The 27,547-nt window shown below is 45.8% G+C and overlaps 1 protein-coding gene across 1 annotated transcript; it reads left to right on the top strand.

Annotated features, from left to right (window-relative positions):
* The first annotated feature begins 601 nt into the window (after window positions 1–601).
* Window positions 602–27,341, top strand: LOC118092887 (uncharacterized). Its single transcript, XM_035131544.2, has 19 exons — window positions 602–734; window positions 2,149–2,272; window positions 3,067–3,160; window positions 3,993–4,143; window positions 8,682–8,844; window positions 9,543–9,668; window positions 10,144–10,206; window positions 11,477–11,599; window positions 12,332–12,487; window positions 14,267–14,320; window positions 15,716–15,930; window positions 17,732–17,808; window positions 19,031–19,141; window positions 21,294–21,383; window positions 22,243–22,350; window positions 22,977–23,098; window positions 24,198–24,320; window positions 25,305–25,347; window positions 26,865–27,341. Exons 1-19 carry the CDS (start codon window positions 650–652, stop codon window positions 27,000–27,002), a joined length of 2,166 nt encoding a protein of 721 aa, XP_034987435.2. The 5' UTR covers window positions 602–649; the 3' UTR covers window positions 27,003–27,341.
* The last annotated feature ends 206 nt before the right edge of the window (window positions 27,342–27,547 follow it).

The following is a 27,547-nucleotide window of genomic DNA, read 5'->3' on the forward strand; positions in this document are numbered from 1 at the left end:
TAAATATATAATAATAATAATAATAATAATAATAATAACAACAGTTAATAATAATAATAATTAATAACATTTATTATTTATACCCCGCCCATCTGGCTGGGTTTCCCCAGCCCAGCCACTCTGGGTAGCTTCCAGCAAAATATTAAAATAATAATTCATAAAATACAATAAAAATGATGATGATGATGCTTAATGTTAGAATTTAAATGTGCAATGTAAAACTCAATAAAAAAGATTATTAAAAAAAAGTGTAGGTGAAGTCATGTCTTCTCTGAGTTTCCATTTCCCCCCATGCATGTTAGGAACACAGGAAGTGCACTGCCTTGTACTGTACTGAGCTGGACCATTTGTCCATCTAGCTCAATATTGTCTACACTGACTAGCCATGGCTCTCCAGGGTTTTAGGCAGGAGTCCCGTCCCCCCAACCCTTCCTGGTGTTGCAAAGGACTGAACATGGAACTTTCTGCATGCAAATCAGATGTGCTACTGCTGAGTTAGCGCACATGATGATTGAAGCTGGTTAAAAATGGGCAGGTTTTCATCGTACAGGCATCAATGACAAATGCCCTCTCCCCCCCCCCATTCCCTCTTTCTAGCTTTTTCCAGCCTTGACAAATTGCACGCTTTGGGAGTTACCCTTCAAGAGTCATGGAGTCCACTGAAGAAGAGGGGAGTGTTATCTTGATTGATGACGATGAAGCTGAGAGTTGTATTTTGTTGGTTGAGGATGCAGGTAACTGCTTTATATAGATAGATATAATTTTCTCAGTAGAGTCTCTGGAAACTTTCTCATTTTGTCCGTTTGAACTGTGGGTGGGCTCCTTGTTCTTTGTATTGCTATAGAGTACAGTGCATGGGATAAAAGGAAGCAGAATAAGAAAGTGAGTGTTCATTTAAAAAACAAACAAACTGTCCTCTAAAAGCTCCCTATCTAGGTGCTTGTGGCAGGCCAGGAAGATTTGGACTATTTGGAAAGAATTTGTGATTTTTGTCTTTTTGTTACTTTTCTTGCACCATCAAGAACTTGAAAAGGAAACAGAACACACCAGGAGCATTTGTGGTCTTATTTGCAAAGCTGTATAAAACACTAATAAGGTAGGGTCAGTGTAGAGTAGTGTATTGTACCTGTAAAGGATTCTTATATCCCCCAAGCAAGTAGGTAACTAACTAACTAACTACAAGCCTGTGTTGTTTTCTGAAATATTTTGGGCACCATCTAGTTCTTAGCTGTTGCAAAAAAATAACTGTCAAATAATCAAATATTTATTACCAACCGCTAAAGAAAGTACAAAATATATTTAAAGTACAAAATCAGATCCTCAGAAGAACACAGACAATAAGAGCTAACAATCATAGCAGGTCTAAGAGTGATTACATATTTGATATTTGTCACTTGATCTTTGTTAATAAAGTTTTGCTACTGCATTTTACTATTGGGGCCACTGGTGAAAAGCTAAACAGAGCTGCAAAGGAAGATGTCTTTTAAATATAAAGTGATTCTTACTGAAATTTAGTCCTGACATTCTTTGTTGATGTACAAAAATGAATAAATTCAAGCAACCCGACGAAACAATAAGGGATAAGGCAACAATCTGGAAGACGAAAGGAAGTACCGTATTTTTCTGTCTATAAGATGCCCCCTATTTTGGGGGCCTCAAAATTTAGAAAATAGGGGGATTGAGCTTTTGGGGAGGATTATTTGGGGGGGATGCCGAAAATCACTCACCCGCCAGAATGCAGCACACAACCGCTCACGCCGCTTACAATCTCGGGCTCGGGTAAGCAATTTTCGGCATCTCCCCCCCACCCCCCAAAAAACAATTAAGTGGCCATTCGCCGCTTAAAAACTCAGGCTCGTGCTTGGTTCTGGCGGGTGAGCGATTTTTGGCATTGGCTGCTTGATTTTTGTGGGGGGAATCCCGAAAATAACTCACCCGCCAGAACGTAGCACACTGCTGCTCGCGCTGCAGCTGCTTGATCGCCGCCATTAACCACGCTGGCACTGATTTTCGGGATTCCCCGAAATGTGGTTTATGAATTTGCCCTAACTCTCAACACGCTCTCCTTTTTCTTTTAAAGCCTGTGGTCTGGGCAATGCCGTTCTAAAATTGCAGTGAAATGGTATTCAGTATTTTTTCCTTTTACAGAAGAGATTCCCTTGAAAGGGGAGAATACAGAAGAAGCTGTGGATGAGGAGGTGATAGTTACTTTCTGCAAGAGAGCAAAAGTGATGCCCCATGCGAGATACGACTGCCCGACCTACCCCTTTGAGTATGTATCATGCCACAGAGGAGAACAAAAGGGAATTCCACAAACACACCTTCCACTGGGGAAAAACCACACACATTCTGCTTAAGCACAGTTGCATCGGTGCAGATCTAGTTGCTAATGTTGCACTGGTACAGATCTAGTAGCAATATTTGCAGCTGAGAAGGGGGGGATGGGGAACTTTTGGTGCTTGAAAAGTGGCTGGACAACAGATCCCGCCGGCCTAAAAAAGTATGACCAGTCGTCTGGGGTGATGGGAGTTGTAGTCTAGCAACATCTGGAGGGTCAAAGGTCCCTGCATTTGGTTCAGAAGACTGAGGGTTCTTGACTCCCAAACATTCATTATGTCTCTCCTTCAAATAGCTCCTGTAGCAAAGGGGCCAGATGTAGTCCTCCATATATCTCTGGCCCATGGAGCAGAGTTCAACTAAGAATGGTCCCATGGGCCTTTCTTAGTCCATCTCCACTCCATGCTCTCCTTGAGTGCTTTTGCCTGGTTCAAGATCTTGCTTAACTGGAAGTGGGTGAGTGAGAGTGTTTTTGTTTTTGTTTTACTTTTGTGGGGCCAGAATCTATTGCAAAGAGTCACTTTTGCCTATGGCGCAGCCACCAATGGCTTGCAGCCCCCAGAAGCTTGTCCATGAGGAAATGCAGGCTTTGGCCTGAAAAAAGATTCCCCATCCGTCTCATAGGGACATTTTAGAATGAGGGACATAACAGAAGTTGAAAGTGCAGTGCATTGAAACCCTTTTATGATCTGCTATCATAACTTGGAGCTGTTTCTTGTCTGCTTTTAGGCAAGTGGAATGTGAAACATCTTGCCCCCTTGGGAGAAACGCAGAAACATGCAGCGAGTGCTACTGCTACATTTGTGACAAGGTTGCTGCAGAGGTAAGGAGGGCTTTTGGGATGCAGGACTCCTATTTCTGCAGAGACCTTTGTCTCCCTAGAGTGGTTGGGTTACACCACAGGTTCCGATGTACCTGCAGACTCCTTCCTGGTGCCCACAGGATCCTGCCCCCTTGCTGCTGAAACTTGGCTTGAAAGTAGCCCTCTATTCCAGCTGATATAAGTTATTTTCAAGCCTAATTGCAGTGCAGGTGGACAGTTTCAGTGTGTATGTGTTACATAATGATAGTGGTTAATTCCTCCATCCTGCTGTGACTTGCCTCTCACACCCTGAAAACGCCCCTGTGTCACAATTAGGTTTGGGGGGGAGGGAAGAGCCTTCTGATGTCTCCATCTAAAGCAGGGCTAACATTTGGCCCTTTGGATGTTGCTGGACTACAGCTTTGGCCATTGGTCATGTGGACTGGGTTGATGGTTGTTGAAGTCCCACAACATTGGAAAGCCACATGCTCTCGGCCCCTGTTCTAAAGAGTTGCTGAGTATTAAAAGCTAGAGACAAACACAAGAGACAAGAGCAATTTCCTTCTGTTCTGGATGTCAGTATCCAGGGGCATCTATATGGCTGCTTCTGGAAGTAGATGCTGGCTTTTGCTTTTTTCCCAGCAGGGTAGCACTTAGATTATTCTCCCAAGGAAACTTGATCGAATACTGTTCCATTCTCTGCAGTTTCCTGTCTCCGCTTATGTGATTCCTTAATATGCTGAGGAAATGGTAGGGGCCCTCAGAGCGGGAACCATTTGCAGGCTGCAAGGAACTTACAGATATTGTGGATTTGATAAAGTCCAACCTTCCTTTCTCCTTTTCCTTCCTCCAGTGTAAAGATTGGGTGACGCCTTCGTTTTGCCATTGCAATGCACACAACAAAAGCAAATTCTGGAAGGATCAGTGGCATTCTGCTCTCACTGGCAATCTCTCTGAGTTCAACTTGGAGCTCTCAGAAATCGATGCCGATGTCCAGCATGGGGGTGAGTGGAGGCACATCAGTGCCACCAGGAATTTGTTGTGTTAAGAATATGGGCAGTTTGTTGATTACATTTCTACCCCATCTTCCTCGCAAGGACCACAAGAAAGTGTAGGTAAGATTCCCAGGTGTTCTCCACCTGGGCAGTGACCAGTTCTAAAAGGCCAACATCGCAACATTTGCCCTCCACAGTTAAAAAGTGAGTTGTAAAGATGTGTTATATTTACTCCGTTACTTAATGCCGGTGTGGAGAGCCTTTGGCTCTGTGAATGTTGCTGAACAACAACTCCCAACATCTCTTGCCATTGGCCTTGGTTGCCAATGTTGTTTGGAGCTGTAGTTCCCCCAAGCTTGACTTACCAAAGAGAAATGTCTCAATTCCGAAAATATGAAGATGAATAAACAATGATTTGCTCGTGGGGCCATATACCATTATATAGAGCAGGGATTGCCAGATTTTGAATAGCTGAGGAACTTCTCTGCCCTGTGGGATGGAGACGTCCAGATAATGGCTTATGTCCACCCACTGCCTGGGACAGGCAGGGTCATACTAGATTTGTAGACTGCTGCTGGTTGAAGAGGCTCCTCCTCGGTTCCTTCCCTGTGTGCCTCTCTCAGCTCTCTGAATAGCATCGCCATCTATCGTGGATCCTTTTCTGGTTGCTGTGCTCTATTTCCAAGTGTCTTCTTCCACTTCACAGCTTCTGTCGAACAAGGGCCCTTACGGAACAACACAGTGCTGGAACTTGCTCGGCTTTTTTGTACTTATTACTTCCGAACACCATCCTCTGGGTATGAGGCCAGCACTGCCACCCACCATGGTCACCAGGGGGCAAGCACATCCCGCATTACGGGCAGGGAGGATGGATATAATGCATTTCCCAGCACTTCTGCTTCTTGGTCCTCCCAAGCCTCTAATGCATCTGCTGCTCATGGGGTTCCCTCTTCCACGGCAGCCTCTACCTTGGTTCTGGCCCCAGGCATCGCTCTGGATCTCTACCAAAGCATTAAGCATCCAGCGATGGGAGTGATCAAGCAGGCGAAGGCTACAGTGGGTCGCAAGCGCCATAGGTCAGCAAATGGTGCGAGGTCAAGCAGGTGGCGCTCTTCTTCTGAGCCGTCTTCAGTATCCTCACCCAGAAACCACAAAAGGTCTAAGAGGAAGGCAGCTGACAAGGCATTCGGGAAGGTTGCTGAGCAAAGGGACACCAGACATCGCCATAATTCTGGGAAAAGACAAGAGGAATGGTTGTAAGCCTGCAGGCAATTTGGAGAAGGGAGCAGAGGGAGGACATTTGGACCAAAGTCCTTCAGACCTCTAAGCTTCTCAATCCCAATGACTATGAACCTCTTTTGGACAGAGTACGTTCCACCTTAGATCTTCAGGATCCAGTTCCACTGCCTCCGCAGCAGCCTAAGAGAGCTGGCTTTGGGAAGCTCACCATCAGAGAAATTCCTCTACTTCCTGAATTTAAGGAAATGGGTTGCACCTCCACAGTGGAAGAGAAACACAAGTGTGGCAGAGAGTTTACAACCTCTGACTTTTGTCTTCTGGGTTTCTGGGGTTTTTTCTGTTGTTGCTACAATAAACCTACAATTAAAATTATGGACTGGTCATTTCTTCGTCAGAGGGCAAACAGGCAAATTTTAGCGGGATCAAATACTCCCCCCCCCCTGTATATCCTTTCCCACCGGCATTCATGGAGATGTTGAAGGTGCCCCTGGTAAATACTCCCAACGGGTGCTTCTCCCAGGTGCCATTGTTCATCGGGATGGAAAGATGATCCTTCAAGACCGACTTCACGGCTTGTCTGACAAAGCTTTGTGTAAGGCCCACAAATCAAAGGCAATGGTCCTTCAAGCTGCCCTGGCTGCCTCCATTATGGCTCGGACTTCCTTTGTTTGGCTGCATGATAGGCTGGTGAAGAATTGGAAACCCTTAAAAGTTCTCTCCGCTGGCAATACAAGGCAACTGCCTTCATTGTGGATGCAACTTGGGATGCCATTCAGTGTTTGTCCAGGGCCATTGCTCATGCAGTTGTGGCACACAGATCTCTGGGTTTTGCATTCTTCATTGGACTTGGCTTTTTGGGACGCCTTTAAATGGCATACACCTCTTTGACGAAGAGTTGCCGAAAGATGTATTGAGGAAAACCAAAGGCAAGAAAACAGCTGTGCCTTCAGTTCAAAAGAAGCAAGAGTCGAGGCACTCATGTATCCTTTGAAGGCAAAGAATCTCTCTGTATTGAGGACAATAAACGCCATATAATTTTCCTCAATACGCAGAGATACGTTCCAGCCATCTTCCTCATCAAAAGTCTCCCTTAAAACAGTGACCTGCCATCTCCTTGACATCCATGCAACTGAGTTCATTCCCGAGGGGGAGAGAAACTAGGGGGTTCTTCTGTCATCTTTGCAGTGTTGAAGAAGTGGTGTGTGCCAAACCACAGTGGACCTGAAGTATATCAGGTTTAGAATGGAGACCCAGTTTCGGCAGGGGAAACCCTTTGTCTTGGAGATTTCCCAGGTTCCGTCGACTTAACTGAAACCTCTCCATGTTCTGATAACAGAACCATGCAAGACATTTGTCCACTTCTGTTATCAGAATAAGCATTAGCAGTATCCACTGTTTCCCTTTGTCCTGGTGTTCCCCTCCCCTCCCCTTGGGGAATTCTCAAAACTCATTGTCTCAGTGGTGGTCTCCTTGTGCCTTCAAAGAATACATGAGTATCCCTACCTTGGCCAGGTCGTCTTGTCAGCAGGCATCTCTGGGCTAAGCAGGCCATCATCAACACCTTCCAGTCTCAGGGATTTTTAAATTGAGCCCCCTCTAGCCTTCCCAGTCCATCAAGTACTTAGGAACTCAGACTGCCATTAGTCAGCTGAGAGGAAACAGACGCTGAGGCAGGATTTTACCAGTATCTATTCCAAAAGGTCAGACAATGTCATCATTTCCCCCATAAACCTGGCCTGTTAGGCTTCATTATTTCCTGCACCATGGTTGTCGCATGAACCAGATTTTACATGCACCCCTTTCAGTGGCTCCTGTTGCTATTTCAGTTCACAGCAGTGGGAGGAAATCTGCAAAACTTCAATGTGGGGTGGTGATGGTGACAGTCGATGCCATGTTGGATGGGAAGGCACAGTGTCGGGGACAAGTATTCCCAGGATCCTGTTCTCTGGCAGAGGCCCATCACAGCATAAACTGGCTGGAATGCAGAGCTGTAGGCTTCTCTAACTTGGTTCATCAAGTTTACAGGCTTGTCAAAACTAAATAACATGGTGGTGAAAGATGTTGGAGGCGGCATGAGATCAAGAGCCCTCTAACCTCAAGCGGACGTTGCCCTGGTGTGTGCAGGGCACCACCTGCAATGGCTCTTGGTGGAACACATCAAGGGCTCTTTGAAACCAGACAGCAGATTTTCTGAGACCCAGAAGAATGGAGCCTGTCAGTCTCTGCGTTCAAGACTGACTTTGTAACCTCAGTGTTTTCACTCTCATGTCACGCTTATTGCATGGCATAGAAGACACCGATGTTGTCAACAGCCTTGGCCTGTACATAGTTATGTCAATGCCAAGCCTAATCAGGATTCTACCAAAAGAAGAAATCCAGGTCGCACAAGCAACAGTGAGATTGGTAGTCCTTTTTTTGGCCATGGAGGCTGTGGTTTTTGTTTTGTTCTGTTAAGTGTGACTGCATTTACTCTAAGAGGGTCTGGACCTTGCACTCAGGCCATCAATGTGCATAGGCATGAGCTACGCAGCGCTTCTCCGAACCCGGGGTCCTGTGCCTGTCCTTGTGAGAGGCGAGCGGTGGCAGCGGGACAAGCGGTGAGAAAGGGTTCCTTTCTCGCCGCTTGTCCCTCCACCGCAGCCTGCCCGCCTCACTCGAGTATAAGCTGAGGGGGGCTTTTTCAGCACAAAAAAATGTGCTGAAAAAGTTGTCTTACACTTGAGTATATACAGTACTTCTTTGTTTCGGGGTTCACAATAGGCCAGAACATTCAGAGACACAGTGGGCATACTCTATGGGTGAATGTGGAAGCAAATAGGAGTTCAAAAAATATTTTATTTCTTGTGCCCCACATTTTGGTAATTGTTGTGTGAGACTCTTTGAGACTCCTAGTGGGTGGTAGCAGCAGGTTCCTTAATTTGTGATCTATAACTCGGGGTGGCTCATCTGTGGCCCCCCCAGATTTTGCTGGACTCCCAAGTTCCCACTATCTCCAGGAGTGCAGCAATGCCTCGGAGGACTACTGGTAAACCAACCCTGTATTATTTTAATCTAATTTTTACTTAATGTTAATTGCATTTGATTGCCCCTCCTCCCAAAAGATGCCCAGGGCAGGTCGCAAGAGTTTAAAATGGTTTAAAACAAATTGCAATTGCAACAGTCGGGTGGGCCCTATCAATATAGCATTGCCGGAAGCTTCACAGGAGAACGGTGTGGGAGATCAGCCTCTTTCTGAGTGACACAGCATGTATTGGGAAGAAATAAGCATTTTTGTTTTCTGCCATCCCCACCCCAATTCTCTGCTGTAGGGGTACTCCTGCAGAAATTTGTGCATGATGTTTCTGTGGAATATAACAAGTATCTGTCTGGAAATAGAATTGCTCCAGACTTCCGCGAATGCCTTTGCCATCGGAATTTGGGTCCTGGGCAGTGTGAAAAATGCAGCTCCTCCCCTCTGTATATTGTGCACAGGTAATGTAGGAAACACTGTTAATGCATGTTTACAAACCTTCGTGTCTGTTGTGGATATTAAGGCTGTTGCCCTACAGCAGTGTTAGAAACTTAGATATGCAAGTTAATCACCAAATGGCAGCCTAAACCTAGGTTATGGGTGGCACAACGGATTGTCTAGGTGCCTTTTTTTTTAAGCAATGAAATTTATTATCATTCATTTAATTTCTATGCTGCTTTATATTTCAAAGAAAAAGAATCTCAAAGTGGTTTACAGCACATTAAAGCATCCAATAAAACATTCCAGAATAAAACAAATTCAAGCTTCAAGGAAAATATTTCAAATCCTTCTCTAAGCGACATTTTGACCTATTTGTTTACCTACTTAATTTATGTAGCTGCCCCATAGCAGAAGTACTCTGGGAAGCCAGTGTGGTTAGAATTTCAGACTGGGACCTGGGAAATCAGGGTTCAAATCTGCATTCAGTCATGAAACCCACTGGGTCACCTTGGGCCATTCCTGGATGATGTATAGATACATTGCCTAGGCCTAGTCTACAGGCAGATTTGCCTACATTTGCCCGTAAAGTGTGTTGATTTGTCAATTTAAGTTTTCCAGTGGTAATAGTCCCCCCCCCACACCTCCACGATCAAGTGACAAATGTTGCAAAAACCTGCTCCATCTGCGACTCAGAAGCTTTTTCGTTTTATTTTTCTAGTTATGCTTCTGTTTCTGAACTCGTAACAACCTTTCTAAATCTGGCTGAGAAAGAGAGACCCAAAACAGAGGTCATCATGCTTATGGGAGCAGCCAGGGAAATCGCACTCCACAAGAACCTCACTCCGTAAGTAACCCAGGCAGATTTGCCTGGTGACCCTTGCTTGTATCTCACTGCTATTGCAACTCTTGCCTTAACATACATTGAAGATAGTTTGCTGAAGAGGTGGAAATGGAGTAAAGGGATAGGTGACGCTGCTCCCTTGGGTTTCTTTAGGGGGGAGATTCACAAACTGTTCTGCGAGCTTCATTCAAGTGGTTGAAGATGGGAGACCGCACATCCATTGCATTTATTATTCATGCTGTTTTTTTAAATTGTATTTTAATTGTTACTTTTATTTCTTAGATGTTTCACTGTATTAGTTTGAACTCTACGGAGGGAAAACTCTGCAGAGGACAGAGACCTGTTGGGAGGGGCTGGGGCTCTACTCTCGGGCAAAGCAAAGAACCAAACTTTTTTAAAGGAAAATACCCATTTTACAGAAATGCTGGCAAAAACTGAGTAATGGAGCTTGGTGTTCCTGTCTTCCTTTCTTGGTCAGCTTTTCGCAAAACGTTGGTCACTTGGTGTCGCTGAGCCAGGCTGTGCCTTGTCTAATGTCCAGGTAAGGCAATCAAGAGTGCTAAGTGTCTGGCTGCTGCAAAAAAGCTCTAAATCAGCCATCCCCCAACCTGGGGCCCTGCAATTCCCATCAGCTCGAGCCAGCACAGGCAATGGTCAAGGCTGAAGGGAGTTGCTGTCCCAAACAACTGGAGGCCATCCAGGTTGGGGGAAAATGAATAGATATTAGAAGAAATCAGGGAGGGGTGGGGAACAGAATAAAAGCCTTGCCACGCTTGACCTTGGCTTTGCTTTGATCTCTACAATTTTTGGTGGTGGTGGTAATTATCTGCTCTTTCCTCACTCCCTGGAGTCTCATTAATTGAGGGCATTGAAGTATGTGATGCCTCATGTGAACTCCCCCAGTTTGTCTTTTCCATTCACTTTCTTAACACCAAATGGAATAGTAGCAAAGGTTAATGAAGAACAGACATGAAACCCTTTTGGGGAAACCTGTTCCCTTTTTTCCCTTGCTTTTAAATTAATCATCACTTTCGCCTATCCTTATTTTAAGCGATTCTACCCTCCGGGAACTTTGAAACAGTGTACTATAGGTCATTTCACTGCATAAAGTTACTCTTGTCATTACTGAATAGAATTGTTCAGAATGTAAGATCTTCATCCCAGTGGTCTGTCTAGGTGTAGACACTTTCTGGTGCAAAAAATGTAGGTTGGGGTGCGATGGTTAGTCCCACATTCAGAAAGGGTCTCCTGTGGCAGAGATCCCCTTCTCCTGCAGAAAAATAGTGGGAGAGCCAGCTCAAGCCCTCTCAACACCCCTTAGGATAAATTTAAATAAATGTGTTAGCTGCAGACACATCCCAGGCACTAGCCATGAGCTGATTTTGCACGTGGTGTGTGTGTGTGTGTGTGAATGGATGTCTGGTGTACAACCAGTCCCCATTATCGCTGAATTTTCCTGCTGTACGGAAAAGGAATTCTGGAAAGTTGCCGTGCCCAGAAATCTTTCCAAAGTCAGTGGCCTCGCAGCAGCTCATGTTGGGTTGTCTTGCTACGCTAGCTGATACTAAGAGTTTGCAGCTGTCCCTTTAACTGAATCTTGGTAGAACATCTGCCTTGCGTGCAGAATATTCCAGGTTCAAACTCTAGCATCTCCAGGTAGGGATAGGAAAGGGCCCAGTCTGAAATTCTGGAGAGCTGCTGGGCTGGATAGGGGCTGGCGGGAGCTGTCCAAAACTTCTGAAGGGCAGCAGACTGGGGACAGCTGCTTCAAAGGTGCTTCTTTTTTTTTCTAATTAGTCATTACCTTTCAGAATCACACGACGACTTCAGAGGCTGCTGGTGCTGAATGACTTTCCGAAACCTTTGTATGACAAGCTTACCGTGTTTTACCACTCCATTCCTTTCCCGGTTCACTGCCATATCTTCTCAAATAGGTATGCTTCCTTGCTTGAACTGTGTGTTTGGATCTGAAAGGAATATATTCTCAATATTTTTGGTTTCCCACCTTGCGTGTTTATGCCACAAAATGTATATACCGCATGGTTGGAAAAAGCCAAACCTCAAAGCGGTGTACAAAAAGAATAAAACGATAACACTATCAATAAAAACAGTTTAAAACAGCTGTTTAAAATATTTTTAAAAAATCAGCGATAAGCTAAAAACAGATTAAAACACATGTCAGCGTTCCTCATACTTGAGTAGGCTTGTCTGAATAAAAATGTTTTTAGCAGGTGCCGAAAAGAGCACAGAGATGGCACTTGCCTGATGTCAACAGGCAGGGGCTTCCAAAGTGTAGGAACACGTATTGTGTGGCACCAGTAAATAGTGCCAGTTCTGCAGATCGAAGCAGTTGAGGGGGCATATATGGGTAAGGCAATCTTGCAGGTAAATAGCTCCAAAGCTGTTAAGAACTTTATATGCTAATCATAACACCTTGAACTTGGCTCAATATCACATTAGAAACCAGTGCAAGTCTGTGATTTTTTTTTAAAAAAACCTCATTGCCACAGTATTGGCTGCCAGTGCCCTATTGCCAGTGTGGTCTTTTGGGAGCACACTCGTGGCAGTTAGCCTGTGACTTGAAGCAAGGGTGACAAGATTCCTGGCGTACTGCTCGCTGTGATTTGATCCTAAAACCTGCCTAAACACGACCTTATTCATTTCAGCCTGAATTTCGCTCCCTGGGATCACTTGTTGCTGGTCTCCGTCTTAAAAGGACAAAATGTTACTGGCCAACGGATGCTGAAAGGGAAGAAAGAATGCCTTTGTGAAACAGTTTCAGTAGTAGAGGCGCGAATTGAAAGGATGGAAGGTTGCATGCAGTAAGTACCCGTGGAACAGCGGGAGCATAAGAAATGGCACCAAAAAGCAAGACTAGCCCCGACATTTGATCTCCAACTACAGTTGTTCAGATCCCCCTGAGAAAAACTCACAGGCAGATAAAAGAACCTAGCAAACTGCTTTGCACCAAGTTAGACCCTTGATCCATATAGCTGGATATTGCCTGCACTGGCTGTCAGTGGCTCTCCAGGGTTTTATTATTATTTATTAAATTTGTATACCGCCCTTCATCTGAAGATCGCGGTGCGGTAAAGGGGGCAGTCTCCTTCCAACCTGAATATGCTGTTGGGGGTCGAGCTCGGGTTCCTCTGCATGCAAAGCAATTGCTCTATCACTGAGCCACGGCTCTTTCGCTCGATGAATATCACCCTCCCTGGTTACCTGTGCATGCCATCTGCTCATTTCCAGTTTCTGCAGGGTCTTGTCTCGAAGGTGTTTGCCACCTTTCATAAACTTGCCTGATGTTGGTGCTAAATCATCCATATAAATAAAGCTCGTTGTGAGTGGAAATTTGCTCTCCGATTGAATATTTAGTACTGTAACCACGAGTGCTGGCAATATTTTCTCTTAGATAAAACCCCAGAGATTATAAAAAACAGCTAATAAAAAAGAAGTAAAAAACTAACATCAGGAAAGGAGGGGTGGAAAGTCAAGAAGAAACTATGTATGATGATAAATGCTTTGGAATATCTTTGGAGAATTAAAAATTGTATTTTAAAAAATAAAATAAAGCCCCAGAGGAACATGACCATCTTGGGGGAGGGGATCTCTTTGGGGCTGTGTGTTGAAAACACTATTCTTTTTGCTAGTGTTGCCTGATTCACACATCGTGGTAAGCCAAAGTATGATTTTCTGGGACCATGCAGATGTGTCGGCTGCCATAGAGGAGCTCCCTGGTCCTTTTAGCTCAATGCAGCAGGTTAGCTAAACCAAGATTTGGCTTAGAGTCTTCTCTGAACCTGGTATCTCATAAGGACATGAAGAAGAGCCAATGGCCTATCTAGCATCTAGTCCAGCATCCTGTTCTTACAGTGTTCACCTGGGTGACTGTGGCAAATGGATGACTTAAGCAGGACCTGAGCCAAGAGCCTTCTTCCCAGCGCCAACCTGGATGGCTCAGTGGTAGAGCATGAGACTCTGAATCTGAGGATTGTGGGCTTGGGCAAAAGATTCCTGCATTGCAGGGAGTTGGCCTAGATGACCCTCATGGTCCCTTCCAGCTCTGCAATTCTACGATTCTGTGAACCATTACTGCCACTGGCTGTGGAGGAAGAGCAGAGTCATGATGGCCGGCAGCCATTAGCCTCCACAAACCTGTCCAGTCCTTTTTTGGAAGCCTTTTACGTTGGCGGCTGTCACTGCTTCATGCGGGAGCAGGTTCCACAGTTTCCTTCTTAACCACAACACGTAGCCAAGAACAAATCTTGACTATTGATCATGTTTAAGGAGGAGGGAGCTTAAGGATTTCAAGTTCAGGTGACACACTCAGCCAAGCCTCGGCTTAGCTACACCACACTAAGCCTGAAAGCTGTGAGGGTGATGAGGAGGAAATAAATCTCCTCCTTGGCAGCCAGTGCTTTTGCACTAAGCCATGGTTTGGCTTTCCTGACATGCAAATGCAGCCTGCATCAGATCTTCCTATGGCATTACCCCATGCCCTTTGGAGTAGTTCTGTTGCAACCACTTGGGGATCCTTCATCACTGGGACCACGGGTCATCACCCTCCACCCCTGTCCTAACACCTTTCATTCTTCCCCCAGATACAAGGAGCTGGTCCGTTATTTGAAGGTGGTGAAATGCAATGATTCCAAGCGGTAAGCGATTTGAAATTGCTTACAACTCTCAGTGGAGGGCTTATTTTAATCTTCTGTTTACTGGTGGGATTTTGTTTAAAGCTTGCACACCTAAAATCTTTAAAACCAGGGGAATCATAGCTTGGGGCTCTCAATAAACAACTGTGGCCCTGTCTTTACTGAGTTAGGAAGTGAGGAGATAAGGTTTTAGTGAGTCCCAAGAGTTTCCAAGCCTGGTGAATGTAGGGCTGGGACATTGCCCACCGACTGAAACAGAAAAGGGTGTGCAAAATGGACTCTTCGCTAATTTGAAAGGCTCTTGGCTGCTTACATTTCCTTTTTCTTAACGGTTACATATTTCTACCTACCGGTAGCAGTTTAGGACACCTCTTTAGGTGGACTATAGCAGCGTTTCTCAACCGCTGTTCCGCAGCACAGTACTGTGCCGCCCGACGCTGGCTGGTGTGCCGCAACGCCTGGCGGCCGCCAATCTTTCACAGGACATTCCTCCCTGCAGGGAAAGAAAACAGGAGCAGCTTACTCGCATGTAAGCAGCTACGGCTTTCTTTCAGTCCAGGGAGAGGGGATGCACGGGGCTTTTCCCTCACGGAGCTTTCCTCCCTCCTCCCTCCTCCGTGCAGGGAAATAAAGCGGCACCCGTTTACGCGCGTGTAAGCAACTGCCGCTTTATTTCCCTGCAGCTTCTTTCTTTCTCTCCCCACCCCCACTCGCCTTGGTGCCTGGAACAATAGAGTGCGAGTGGAGCCGGCTCTGGGCTGCGCTCCTTCCCCTTCTCCCTCTCTCCACCTCTCCTCCCCTCCCTCCGAATGAAATCTACCTTAGCATGCCTGCAAGTAAGTGCATTTAAACATCTGTGCATTTAAGCACTGTTGTCTCTCTTTTGGCTTCATTTACTGGTATTTAAAAAGCGGGGAGAGGAAGAGATACAGAATAAATTACAGTCATAATTATATAGTCAATATAGGGCGGCACAGAGTTAAATTTTTTAACTTTTTTAATGGTGGTGTGCCTCGTGATTTTTTTCATGGAACAAGTGTGCCGTGGCCCAAAAAAGGTTGAGAAACACTGGACTATAGTCTTAAAGGACTGTAGGAAGCTGCTTTGTACCGAGCCAGACTGTTGCTCCATCTAACTCAGTGCTGTCTACGCTGACTGGCAGTGGCTCTCCAAGGTTTCAGACAGGAGTTTCTCTCGGCCCTACCTGGAGATGGCATCAGGGATCGAACCTGGGATTTTCTGCACACCAGGCAGATGCTCTGCTGTTTGGCTATGACTCTTCCCCTTAATGCAACAATAAATATTGTTCATATGCCACTGGACCCCTCTCTGTGTGTGCATTTTGCTGCAATCAGTTTGCCTTTAGTATTTGCTGCCTCTCATTTGCCCAACTTCTAGGTTACAGAAGTGGCAGGACAAGGTCCCCTTCTACCTGTGCAAAAGTGGAGATTTTGCGGGCGCTGCGCAGGCACTGTTTACTGTCTACCCCAGAAGCTGCTGTGCGGCCTGCCGCCTTTCCGTGCTCCAATTCGAGGTCTACATGAAGATGTTCCGATCAGGACAGGCTCCCTTGGGAAATGACATGGAGGGCTCTGTGCTGTGGGGTGCAGCGGGCAAGTATCCTTCGGTCTCGTTACTGCTTCTTCTGCCTATGGAGCATCTCTCTGAGTGTTGTTCATGAAGGGTGGCCAATGTTTGTTTATTAAGTTTTTATATATGTTGGAATCCACCCAGAATGGCTGAGGCAAACCAGTCAGATGGGTGAGGTACTCTCCTCCTTTTGCTTCTTGGGGGCGGGGGAGATAACAAAATGTCTGACACATTTACAAAGAGCAGAAAAGTAGACAGGACTACCAAATAGTGCCCCACCAGCCAGTGTGGTATAGCGGTTAAGAGTGGTGGGCTTGTAATCTGGTGAACCGGGTTTGATTCCCCGCTCCTCCACATGCAGCTGCTTTGTGACCTTGGGCTGGTCACACTTCTCTGAAGTCTCTCAGCCCCACTCACCTCACAGAGTGTTTGTTGTGGGGGAGGAAGGGAAAGAAGAATGTTAGCTGCTTTGAGACTCCCTAGGGTAGTGATAAAGCGGGATATCAAATCCAAACCCTTTTTCTCACCTGCATTACTTGGTGGGGGAAGCACCTACGTCAGCTACCGCCACAGTCTCTCTTACAGAAGCTTTTTGCATCCTTCCTCTGCCCAGAAGAGATGGGAGGATGGAGGGTCCAATACATCTACCGTAGTGAAATGTGGGGTTGTTTTAGAGTTGTGGTGGTTTTTCAGTGTAGGAGAGGTTGAGCCAAGGCAAACAGCTTCTCGTGTTTTATGAAGATGTGAGTGGGTATTTACATCCATGGATGTCATAAGAATAACATTGTAGAGCTGGAAGGGATCCAGTGGAGCTCCTTTGAAGGTGATGGTCTCTCCCACATTGGCGGTTTTTTGAACAGAAGTCTGATGACCATCTGTCAGGGATCCTTTAGCTGTGATTCCTGCATTGCAGGGGGTTGGACTGGATGACCCTTGGGGTCCCTTTCGACCCTACATTTCTATTATAATAATGTTAAAGTGCACACACTTAGTGGCCCACACTCCACAGAAAACAAATCTTCACCCTTCTAAATTGTGGAATATTTCCCTGAAAAGTAGACACTCTACTTATGCATACAGAACAATCCCAAAACCATCTTGCCACTGCTAAAGACCCCAAATATTTCCTCTGAAGAAGGAAATGTCTTGGAAAAACCTTTCCCAGTTTTTTCACTTGCAAATCCTTCAGATCCTGCCTTAAGGGCATATTTTGTGTGTGAATTGCGTAGGCCTGTGACCTGGATTCAAGAATTAAGGTATTTACCATCTCAGAAGAATGGTCCAGACCAGGGTTCGGCAACCTAAGGCCCATGGGCCCACGGGGGTCATTTTAATCGGCCCATGGACCCCTGCCACCCACTTGGGGACCCCTGCCAGTGCAGAGCAGAGTAGGGACCACCTTCTGCGACTTCCCATTGGCTGCAGATCTTCTTCCTGTGACATGTGTATGTGCTTTTTTTGGGTGGTCTTTGACTAAGGGGCTGTTTAAAAGCTGTTGCTCACCTTTGTTGTGGGTCCTTGCCTCCTACCAAAGGCTGGGTGGGGGACTTCTGTTGCAAATACAGGAAAATAAAGACCCGCCTTACTTTCACTGGATCCTGCCTCCATCCATTAAGCTCTGACTAATAATGGACTTGGGGGACACCGAGTCCCTTGTTGGGGAGTTGGGCTTCAAAAGCCAACCCCAATTCTTTCTATAACTCTGATTCTGTGTTCATCTAGTCTAACGCCTGCAATGTAGAGGAGGTAGTGACAAGCATGCTGGCACCAAGTTGGCAGCTGTTGCTTTATAGGGTGTGATTTTTAGCTGTCCCCTCTTTCTAGGCATTCCTGTGAGACTACCTGTTCTGCTCAAACAGATGTTCAAGCTGTTCTACTGCAACGTATTGTTGTATACAAGTGTGAGTACCAGTTTTATTAGTTTTGTGGCAGTTAACCTTTCCCCTCCCCAAACGCCTTGACCCAATATTGGGGCTGTTGGCAAAGGTGGCCTATGGGTCTCTTCTAGGGCCGGGTGATATATTGATAGATTGCCCCATATTGTGATATTGGTTTGAAATACATATTGCGATACTGGTTTCATAATGTTTGGCCTGGCAATATATTGCAAATCGTTGTGTGTGTGTGCTATGCAAAAATCACAACGTGAAGCCAGCCAATGCCTCTACATAGCTCCATCCTTATTTCAGACACTGTGATATATTGATATATCACGATGTTGAAAGCCAGCTATTGCCCAGCCCTGGCCTCTTCCACCCTGCAGGTTGTCATCCAGTGGTCCAGAACTGCATGTACATGTGTGCTTCCCTCTCCATCCAGAAGATGGCAGACTCATTTGAAAACAGAAGTGCTTTCCACTAATAATAATAATAATAATAATAATAATAATAATAATAATAATAATAATTTATTATTTATACCCCGCCCATCTGGCTGGGTTTCCCCAGCCACTCTGTGGGCAGCTTCCAACAAAATATTAAAATACAATAGTCTGTCAAACATTTAAAAGCTTCCCTGCCTTTAGATGTCCACTTCTACTCTGAAGCCTATCTTCTGCTTCTACAGTGAATGGATGTGGTCTTTTGGATATGATTTATTTCGCAGGGCAGACTGTGGGTCCCCCCCCCCCGGCGAAAGCGAAGAAAGAGGTCTGGAAGTGGAGGTCATCAGGGTTAGCTGCAGCTCCTTGCTCTTAAGGGGACCTGGACCCAGCCTCTCAACAACCCTGTGTAGTTGAGGTTAGGCTGAGAGAGTGGAGAATGGGCAAACCTATGAATTATCCCACTTAATTCGCTATCCAGCAACCCAGAGGGGAGATGGGGATGGCCAGTTGCCTGCCTCAATTCCTTGGAGGAAGGGGAGGGATTTCAAAGGAGGGTAATAAGGCTCTGGGAAGAGTACAGCAGAGGTGCCTGCATGGTCAATTGGCAGGGAGTTCCCAAGTGTAGGTCCTGCCATGCTAAAAGGTATATTCCTTACAAATAAATAAACTAGCTGTGAAATAAATGCCATGGCTCAACCCTGTGTTCTTCTCTCTTAAAAGAGTGATTACTTTTGAATAACCTCTGGGAAAATCCTATTTTGATTTCTGGTACCAAATCAGCCCCGATTTGTGTTTTTCAGCCCAAATGCTGGAGTTCTGTGATCAAAGTTTTTGCCAGCCACCCTGTTGTGGGAGCAGATGGCAACCTGACAGCCATCACTTTTAAAGAACCATCCCAGGAATTCCAACAGGTAACACCATTGACTCGGGGATATTATTCCTCGGTGGGAGGGCATGTATCTCGCTATCATGTCAGAGGTGATGATTCCTGGACTGCCATAAACTCACTAGGTACCTTTAATGACCCACCCTCTCTAGTCCTCAGTACCCCAACTACACCATTCCAATTATTATTATTTTAAATTTATTAGTCACCTTTTTTTTTAACCAAGGTACCAAAAAGCGACTTACAATAAGGAAGCAAACACACAAACATTAAAGCTGGCATGAAAGAAAAAGATAATCCTGTTCTTAAATGGCAGGAATAAAACATCCCCATCCACTAAAGGAAGCCATAGATAAAAGCCTAAGGCCTAGAATAAAAGAAATGCTTTTGCCTGGTGCCTGTAGCTACGTAATGATGGTGCCAGGTGAGCTTCCCTGGGGAGAGCATGTCACAACTGGGAAGCTGCTGCTGAAAAGGCTTGTTCTTGTGTTGCTACCTTCCCTGATAACCTGTTGAGGGGGCACACAGAAGAAGCGTCTCAGAGGATGATTGCAGGGTCCGGGTCACTATTATAGGGGGAGAGGTGGTCCTTGAGGTATTGCGGTTCTGAGCCACATGAGGCTTTATGGGTCAAAACCAGCACTTTGAATTGGATGCAGAATTGAATTAGTAGCCAGATACTTGCATAATGACGGGACGCGGGAGGCGCTGTGGGTTAAACGACAGAGCCTAGGGCTTGCCGATCAGAAGGTTGGTGGTTCGAATCCCCGTGACGGGGTGAGCTCCCGTTGCTCAGTCCTAGCTCCTGCCAACCTAGCAGCTCGAAAGCATGTCAGAGTGCAAGTAGATAAATGGGTACCACTACGGCGGGAAGGTAAACGGCGTTTCCATGTGCTGCTTTGGTTTGCCAGAAGCGGCTATGCTGCTGGATTGCAAAGAGAACCTTTAAGCGGTTTACAAAAAATAAAGCAAACATTAAAATGGTCGATAAAAGGTGAATTTAAAAACGGGTGTATTTTTTGTAAAATCAAAATAAAATTAAAATCAACAGCTAAGCTAAAAACAGATGAAAACACATGTCAGCTTCTTCATGTCTTGATACACATGCCTGAGCAAAAATGTTTTTATCAGGTGCTGAGAAGAGTACAATGAAAGGGGCTGCATGGTGTCAATCAGAAGGGAGTTCCAAAGTGTAGCTGCATATATATAGCTACCCAGTCTGACACTCTAACTGTGTCAGACTGGGTATATGTATATATGCCAAGACGATCCCTCAAATAAACTGATCGCAAGCTGCTAAACTAAAACAGTGGGCCCTGCAACTTATGCCTAATTTGTTTACATGATTATGACTTTAGGCACAGGGCTGAAAAATGAAAAAAATGGAAGCTGGGGTAAACCTGTCACGTAAAGAACTTTTTAAGCTCTCTGCCTTGCTTACTGGTCTCTGGGAAAGATGCATGAGGCCTCTGGGACGCTCCCGGGACCTTTGTGTGACTTTCCCAGTGACTAGTAAGTGAGATGCAGGGCAAAGGCCTGCTCTGGACAGGTAGGGGCAGTTGCATTAGGGTGGGGCTGGTTCCAGGGCCTCCCTGGCTTCATACATTTTTGCCTTTGCATGTGGACCCCCGGAACTCAACCCTCGCATAAGCTGCGGGCCCAGCGTAGTAAGACTTGGAACTTGGCTCAGTAACGAAGCAGCAACCAGTGCCGATCTCTGAGCAGGGGTGTTATACGCGAATGGGGGTCTCACGCCTGTCAGCAATCACGCTGCAGCATTTTGCATTAACTGCGGTTTCTGGCTCAAGTGCAAGAGAAGCCCCACCTGGGGTGCATTGCCGTAATCCAGTCTTGGAAGTCACCAGTGCCTGAACTAATGTGGTCAAGCTCTGCCAGTCGAGGAATGGCTGTAGGTGTAACGCCAGTTGCAGATGGTAAAAGCCAATTCTAGCCACCGAGGCTACCTGGGTCTGCAGGAAGAAATCTGGATGTAGAAGCACCCACAGACTGCGTGCCTACTTGTTTGGTAGGAGTACAGCCCTATCCAAGGCAGACAAATTGTTGGACATTATTGCATGTTGAAAGTGCACGTCCTCTGGCATGCAGGAGGGAAAGACTGGGAGCTGCTCTGGGTATTGAGGCTCTTCTTTTGATTATTGCGGTGACTTCACTTGCAGGAGGTCTCTGAAGAGTCATGGTGCATTGTTGAACAACTCACCAAAAATCCCCACTCTAATGTTACCTTCTCAAAACACTTTGGCAAAGATGTAAGTATACACTTGGTATGTTCCCTTTGGGGAGCCGAGATTCTGGACTTCTTTACGCCCAAAGGGTGTGAGCCAACCTTCACGCCCGTCAGATCTACTTTGTTTTGTGCTAAGACCCTGATCTGCCAGCCAGAACCAGCTGCGAAATTTGAATTAAAGACCAGGGACGTCCCTGAGCCTGGGAATTCTAAACTCTCCGTCCTTCACACAGATGTTCCCTGCTTAATTCTTTTTACTTCAGCAGCCTCCTTTAGGTGGAGAAAGGTCATTTTGTAGTCAAAAACCCTGGTCAGTCTATTGCAAATCCCCATCTACTCCTGGCCCAAGGCAATGTACAAATGCAATAAGAGCAGTTAAGCACGACATAGAAAGTAATAGCCGATAAATTTTTAAAAGCCATACAAAGTGTAGACACCGCTGGCAGATACTTGTTCATGCTGCTGGGAAAGCTTGAAAGAACAGAAATGTCTTCAATTGTACCTCTCATAGCATGATGGAGATGCTGTTCTACAGAACAGGGGCAGCCACGCCAAAAGCCATGTTCTGAGTTATTGCAGAGCGGCTTCTGCTTTGGGGAACCACTTGTTTAGCTCTTGCCGGGGAAGGCCTTGTCTTATAATGAAGTATGCTCTTCCAGGTGGTAGAGAAGGAGAGATGCCTCTTCTAAAATGGCAGCTGCAATCTGCAGTTTTTTAAACTGAAAAACAAATTCAATTTTTTTAAAAATATGCTGCCTGGTTTAATCAGCAGGCATCTATTTAGTCAAAAGGATTTTGATTGTCTAGCAAATTCATTCATTCAACAGTTCATCCTTGTTTCTGACTGGTTCCTTTCTACCATTCTATTTGTCTCCTTCCAGTCACCCTCGGAAGCTGGGCTCATTTTTGTGGTCCAGGCAGTTCGGCATATGATCCTGATGGAACACAACTCCCTGCACTCCTTCCTCGAAATTGTGCTGGCTTTCGGGGTAAGCTTTTTTTTTGTGTTCATTATCTTCCATCTTAAGTTATTCTGCATATTTCTTACTATAGCAGTGTTTCTGTGGGTTTGTGTGTGTGTGTGTGTGTGTGTGTGTGTGTGTGTGTGTGTGTATATATATACACACATACATACAGACACATGTACATATATATATATATATGTAATTCTTAAATTTTACAGCTCAAGAAAGCTTCCTTTTAAAATGAAACCTGCAGCGTTCAGCTTCAGTTATGTGCTGTCAAATTGCTGTATTATTTTAAGATTTAAATGGTTAGTTTTTGGATTTGTATAATCAGGAAAATTGCTAAGATGGGATATAATTAGACTCTGGAAGGGGGGAGTGGGGAAGTCGAAGTTATGACAAAGTTATTAAAATGAGATTGTATTTTCCTTTTTTCTCCCCCCCTCTTTTTTCCTGGAATTATTTCCAGTTTTTCTGTTTTATTTTTTGTTTTGTTCCCCCCCTCTTTTTCATGTTTTCTTTTTTCTACATTGTATTATGATATGATGTGATGTGATGATTTCTAATCTTAAATTGAAAAACTTTAATAAATATATATTTTTTTTTAAAAACAACAAACTGCTGCATTTCTGTCTTCTCCCTTTCTGCAGAGTAACCTCTGGGCTCTGAAGCTTCTGCTGGAGTCTCTGGCTTCTCACGAGAAGACTGTCCATAACATCGTTGCCTCGCTTCTTGCAGACCTCTGTTGCCATAAAGCAGAAATGTTGGGATTGTAAGTTGGCATTTATTAAGCCTCCTCTGTTTTCTTGTTCTTGGGATCCATCCTGAAAGGCTGAGCCACATCAAGAGCAGACGTAGATGAGAAATCACTGCATCCCCTCCCCTCTCCTCTCCTGCCTGCCTGCTTTCTTGGTTCTAGGCCAGCAGCTTTTGAGACTTAAGGCAGACCTCAGCAAGGTCTCACTGACTGCCTAGGCAGACTCTGTGCTGCTTTTTGATGGTCTCTGGACACCTGTTAACAGAGCATCCAAGCTGATCTGCTTTCTCAAAGCTTACATGGAAATCAGACTGTCCGGTCCTTACTGAGCATCCTTTCAGGCCTTTTTTGCAGCAAGGTCATATATTATTGAGCATCCATCCTGATTGGCCTGTGAGATGTTCATGTGTCTTCCTGTGGATCATTCATTCATGCCAAACATTTCATTGCATTCCCTCTTCCTCTCTTTGCCTCTAAAAGTCTGTGAGTGCAGAAAGGTGGATTTACTGAGCACTTTCATCCGCTTCTATTACCCAAGGCCAGATTTTTGGTGTGCACTTGATCGCTCACTATAGTGACGGTCTCTAGAGGCAAATTCAGTGTTGTTTTGCTGGGCCAGAAGAAAAAGTGCCCAGAGCTTCAGGGTCAGAAAGGAAATGGTGGATTCATCCCTTCTCATCAGCCATGGCTGACTTACGTGAGCTGCGCTTGCTGACCATGTAGGGGAGTGTTTGTTTATCAGAAGAGTTGGGTCTTTTCTCTCTCTATGTCGGCCTTCGCCAACCTGGTGCCCTCCAAGTGTAGAACTCCCATCAGCCCCAGCCAAAATGGTTGCACTGGCTGAGACTGATGGAAATGGTAGTCCAAAACATGGCTGTGCAGGCTGGGAGCTATAGTCCCAAACACCTGGAGGGCATGAGTTGGCGAAGGCTGCTCTGTGCCACTCGCTCTGCAACGATGTGTGAGCTGGCATTCTCAGGACCTATTGCAAGGCCAGCATGTGTCACCTGTGGACCTCTGGTACAATCTGAAAAATGGCTTTGGCTAAGCTGCCACTTTGGCAGATGCTGCCAGGGGCCTTCTTTTTCTCTTGATTCCTTTCTTTTCCCCTCAGGTGGCAACTCTGGGGTGCTCAGTATGTGGGGGAGCTGCTGTGCCTCTTCCTGACGTCCAGGGATAGAAACTTACCATCCGTTGGCATCTCCATCATCAATATTATTGTGGAAAACCTGCCAATGTGAGTGTCACAGTGTATGGGGGTCACAGCTACATTCCTCCCATCCCAGCAACCCAGTTTTCCAAGAGGGAAAACCAGAGTGCCAATTTCAAAAGCCCTGAATCAGGAGTGGGGAAGGTTTTTCAACCTGAATGCCACATTCCCTCCTGGGGGGCTGCATGTCAGTGGTAGGCAGTGCCAGAGGCAATGTTTATGCACAGGAATGAATGTAAGTGTTATCTTTGTATGGGAGGCTAGTTCATACACCCAAACGGACCTCCATTTTCCATATAGGTAGGTGTATTGATTATACACGTATAGAAATGTTTTTATTGCTATTAGAGTTGTAGATGTGGTTTTTAGAGCTTTTGGGGGGCATTTCATCTAATTTTGTAATCTGCTTCAATGGCTTCAGGCTGTGAAGCAGTTTAAATAACTTTGTAAAACAAGTAAATAAACAGGAGTCACCATCAGAGTTCAAGAACGCATTCCAGGCAGGCAGAAACACTCCAGGAGGTATGTAGCTGAAGAGGGGGTGTGGTTTGGGACTGAGTCCTGCACATTGCTGCCAAGTTCTCCCTTTTTTAAAAGGGAAATTCCCTTATGCCGAATAGGATTCTTCGTGAGAAAAGGGAAAACTTGACAGCTATGGGACTCCTGCAGGCTAAATAAAGAGGCTTGGAGGGGCTGGCTTTGGCCAAAGGTTCTCCACCCCTTCCCTCAGTGGCTTGGGACCCAGACATGGGATCTTTCCCTAGATCAGCTGCCCTGTGTGTTAAGAAGCCCTCCTCGAGGTCCTGCTGTTGGGGTAAGCACCTTGGGCATTGACACAGGACCTGGACTTACCTGTGGTGGCACCTGTGGGCATCTTTGAGACTCCCATGTGATGAGTTGTTGGTACACAGCTTCTTTGGTTGATGCAAATGGAAAGCTAAAAAATGAGAAGGTGGTTTGCCTCAAGAGGAGGGCGACCCTCATCTTGCCTCCCCCTTCCCTTTCTTTCAGGTGTCCGTGGGCAAAGCAGGTTAGCAAATTCCTTCAAAAATCTGTAAGTATGTGATTCTTTTTCTGCAGTGGAAGTTATTTAATTAACTTTTATTTATTTATCTAATTTCTGTTCTGCTTATCTAATTTCATCTGAGCAACACAGGGCAGTTTACAATATGAAAACACAAAAATACACAACATAGTATCAAACAAAAACAACAACTCCCCGCCCCCAGTTTAAAAGGCCATAGGCTGTTTAATTAGCCAAAGGCCTTGGAGAAGAGAGATGCAATGAAGGCACCAGGCGAGTCTCCCTGGGGGAGAGCATTTGACAAACGGGGAGCCATCACAGAAAAGGCCCGTTCTCGTGTTCCCACCCTCCATACCTCTCATGGAGGAGGCACATGAAAAACGTTATCCAGGAATTGGTTGCTCCTCCCACTTGCCTTGGAGGCAGTGCAGTGCAAATGTTAGCCCTGCTTCTAACAGCCAGCTCTTTAAGACTGTTGCAAGAGATGCAGTTGCAGTTAACAAAGAGTGAGTTGGTGGGCATTTAAGAGCAAAAGCAGCTAGAGTGTGGCTTGGCATCTAGTTTGAAGCTAAAACCTGGGATGGTGAACTGTATTCTTTGGGGGGGGGGAGCCGCTTTAGTTTTGTGGGACTAGATGTGTTCATTGCCACACGATGAGGTCTCCCCCAAGAGCGGTCAAACTGTTGGTAACAGAGGATTTCACAGTTATGGGTAGTATAACTTGGGTGGGTTCAAGGACATTGGTAGTGCGGAAGAGGCAGTGAGGAATGAGCGGGCATCCCTAAAGTTCCTCCCAGGAGGCAGATTGGACAGTTCATTTTCTGCATGTGCAGGAGTCAATACTACGTTTACTTTCACAAAACGATGGCATTCCCCACATGCACTGGCTGCCCGTATGCTTCCAGTTCAAGTCCAAGACTTTTGTGTTGATATACAAAGGCTCAAACAATTTGAGGTCTAGGATATCCCAAAGGCTGTCCCTGAGATCATCCAGAAGAGCGCTGTTAGTTCTTTGCCATCTTGCAGAATTCCTACTAGGCTCAAGTAGAAGTCTGGTGTTGAGTGTGGCTGGTGCCATGCTGTGAAAGACTCTTCCAGCGGATATTTAGTAGAGGCCCTCTCTTGTTTTGACTTCCAGGCCTCTCCTGAATACCACTTAATGTCTACAGGCCTATGCAGCTGCTTAAATTTCCTTGATTCACTTTAATGATTGTTTTGTACTGGTTGTATGGGGTTTTATGGTTTATTGTATACATTGTACACCACCTTGATGCTTCACATGAGTTGGCATATGTAAACACTTATAATTAATTAGATTGCTTCTGAAGCACCGGATATTCCCCCGTGGATGTGTGTTGTGAGGGAACATCAGTTGTGTCAAGAAAGCTGTATTCGTTTTGGACAGCTTGCCCACTGACTTACCTTCTTACCAAGGACCAAAGGGCGTACTTTGAAAACCACTGGCCAGAATGAGCTGCCATTCCCCTTTTATTCCTGTTCTTAAATTCTATTTTTAACCCCCCCCCTCTTTTTTCCCTCCTGCACAGACAAAACCATTTGGCTGGGCAGATTATGAAGTTTCCAGCTTTATAGCCATTTCACAGTCTTCCTTATGCCTGAGACTCCCTAGGGTCAGCCAGCTTCCCTCACCTCTGGCTACTTCCGGACAGCAAAGCTCTGGATGACGTGCGCCACTCTGCTCCTCGATCAAGGCACCTGGAAGCCGCTTTGCGCAATGCAGTCCTGGAGGAAACGTGTGTTTGGGAGTTGTGGTTGAATTTCCCTGTGGAGCTCTCCAGGATCAAAAACAGGCACAGGGAACCTGCGGCCCTCCTGATGCTGATGACCTCTTACTCCCATAATCCCTGGCGGTTGCCTGTGCTCGCTGGAGCTAATGGGAGCTGGAATCCACCAGCACCTAGAGGACCACAGGTTTCCCACTCCTGATCTGGAAGGTTTAGAGCAGTGATGGCCAAACTTGGCCCTCCAGCTGTTTTGGGGCTACAATTCCCATCATCCCTGACCACTGGTCCTGTTAGCTAGGGATGATGGGAATTGTAGTCCCAAAACAGCTGGAGGGCCGTTTGGTTTAGAGCAGGCACCCCCAAAATGCGGCCCTCCAGATGTTTTGGCCTACAACTCCCATGATCCCTAGCTAACAGGACCAGTGGTCAGGGATGATGGGAATTGGAGTCCAAAACATCCGGAGGGCCGAAGTTTGGGGGTGCCT

This window comes from Zootoca vivipara, chromosome 14 (assembly GCF_963506605.1).
Source record: "Zootoca vivipara chromosome 14, rZooViv1.1, whole genome shotgun sequence".
NCBI classification, from domain to species: Eukaryota; Metazoa; Chordata; class Lepidosauria; order Squamata; family Lacertidae; genus Zootoca; species Zootoca vivipara.

Bases quoted from the DNA above. Each gene is read 5' to 3' on its own strand.
- LOC118092887 (XM_035131544.2), top strand. From the start codon at position 650: ATGGAGTCCACTGAAGAAGAGGGGAGTGTTATCTTGATTGATGACGAT. The intron at 2,273-3,066 runs GTATGTATCATG...GTCTGCTTTTAG, and splicing joins TGCCCGACCTACCCCTTTGA to GCAAGTGGAATGTGAAACAT. The intron at 12,488-14,266 runs GTAAGTACCCGT...TTCTTCCCCCAG, and splicing joins AGGATGGAAGGTTGCATGCA to ATACAAGGAGCTGGTCCGTT.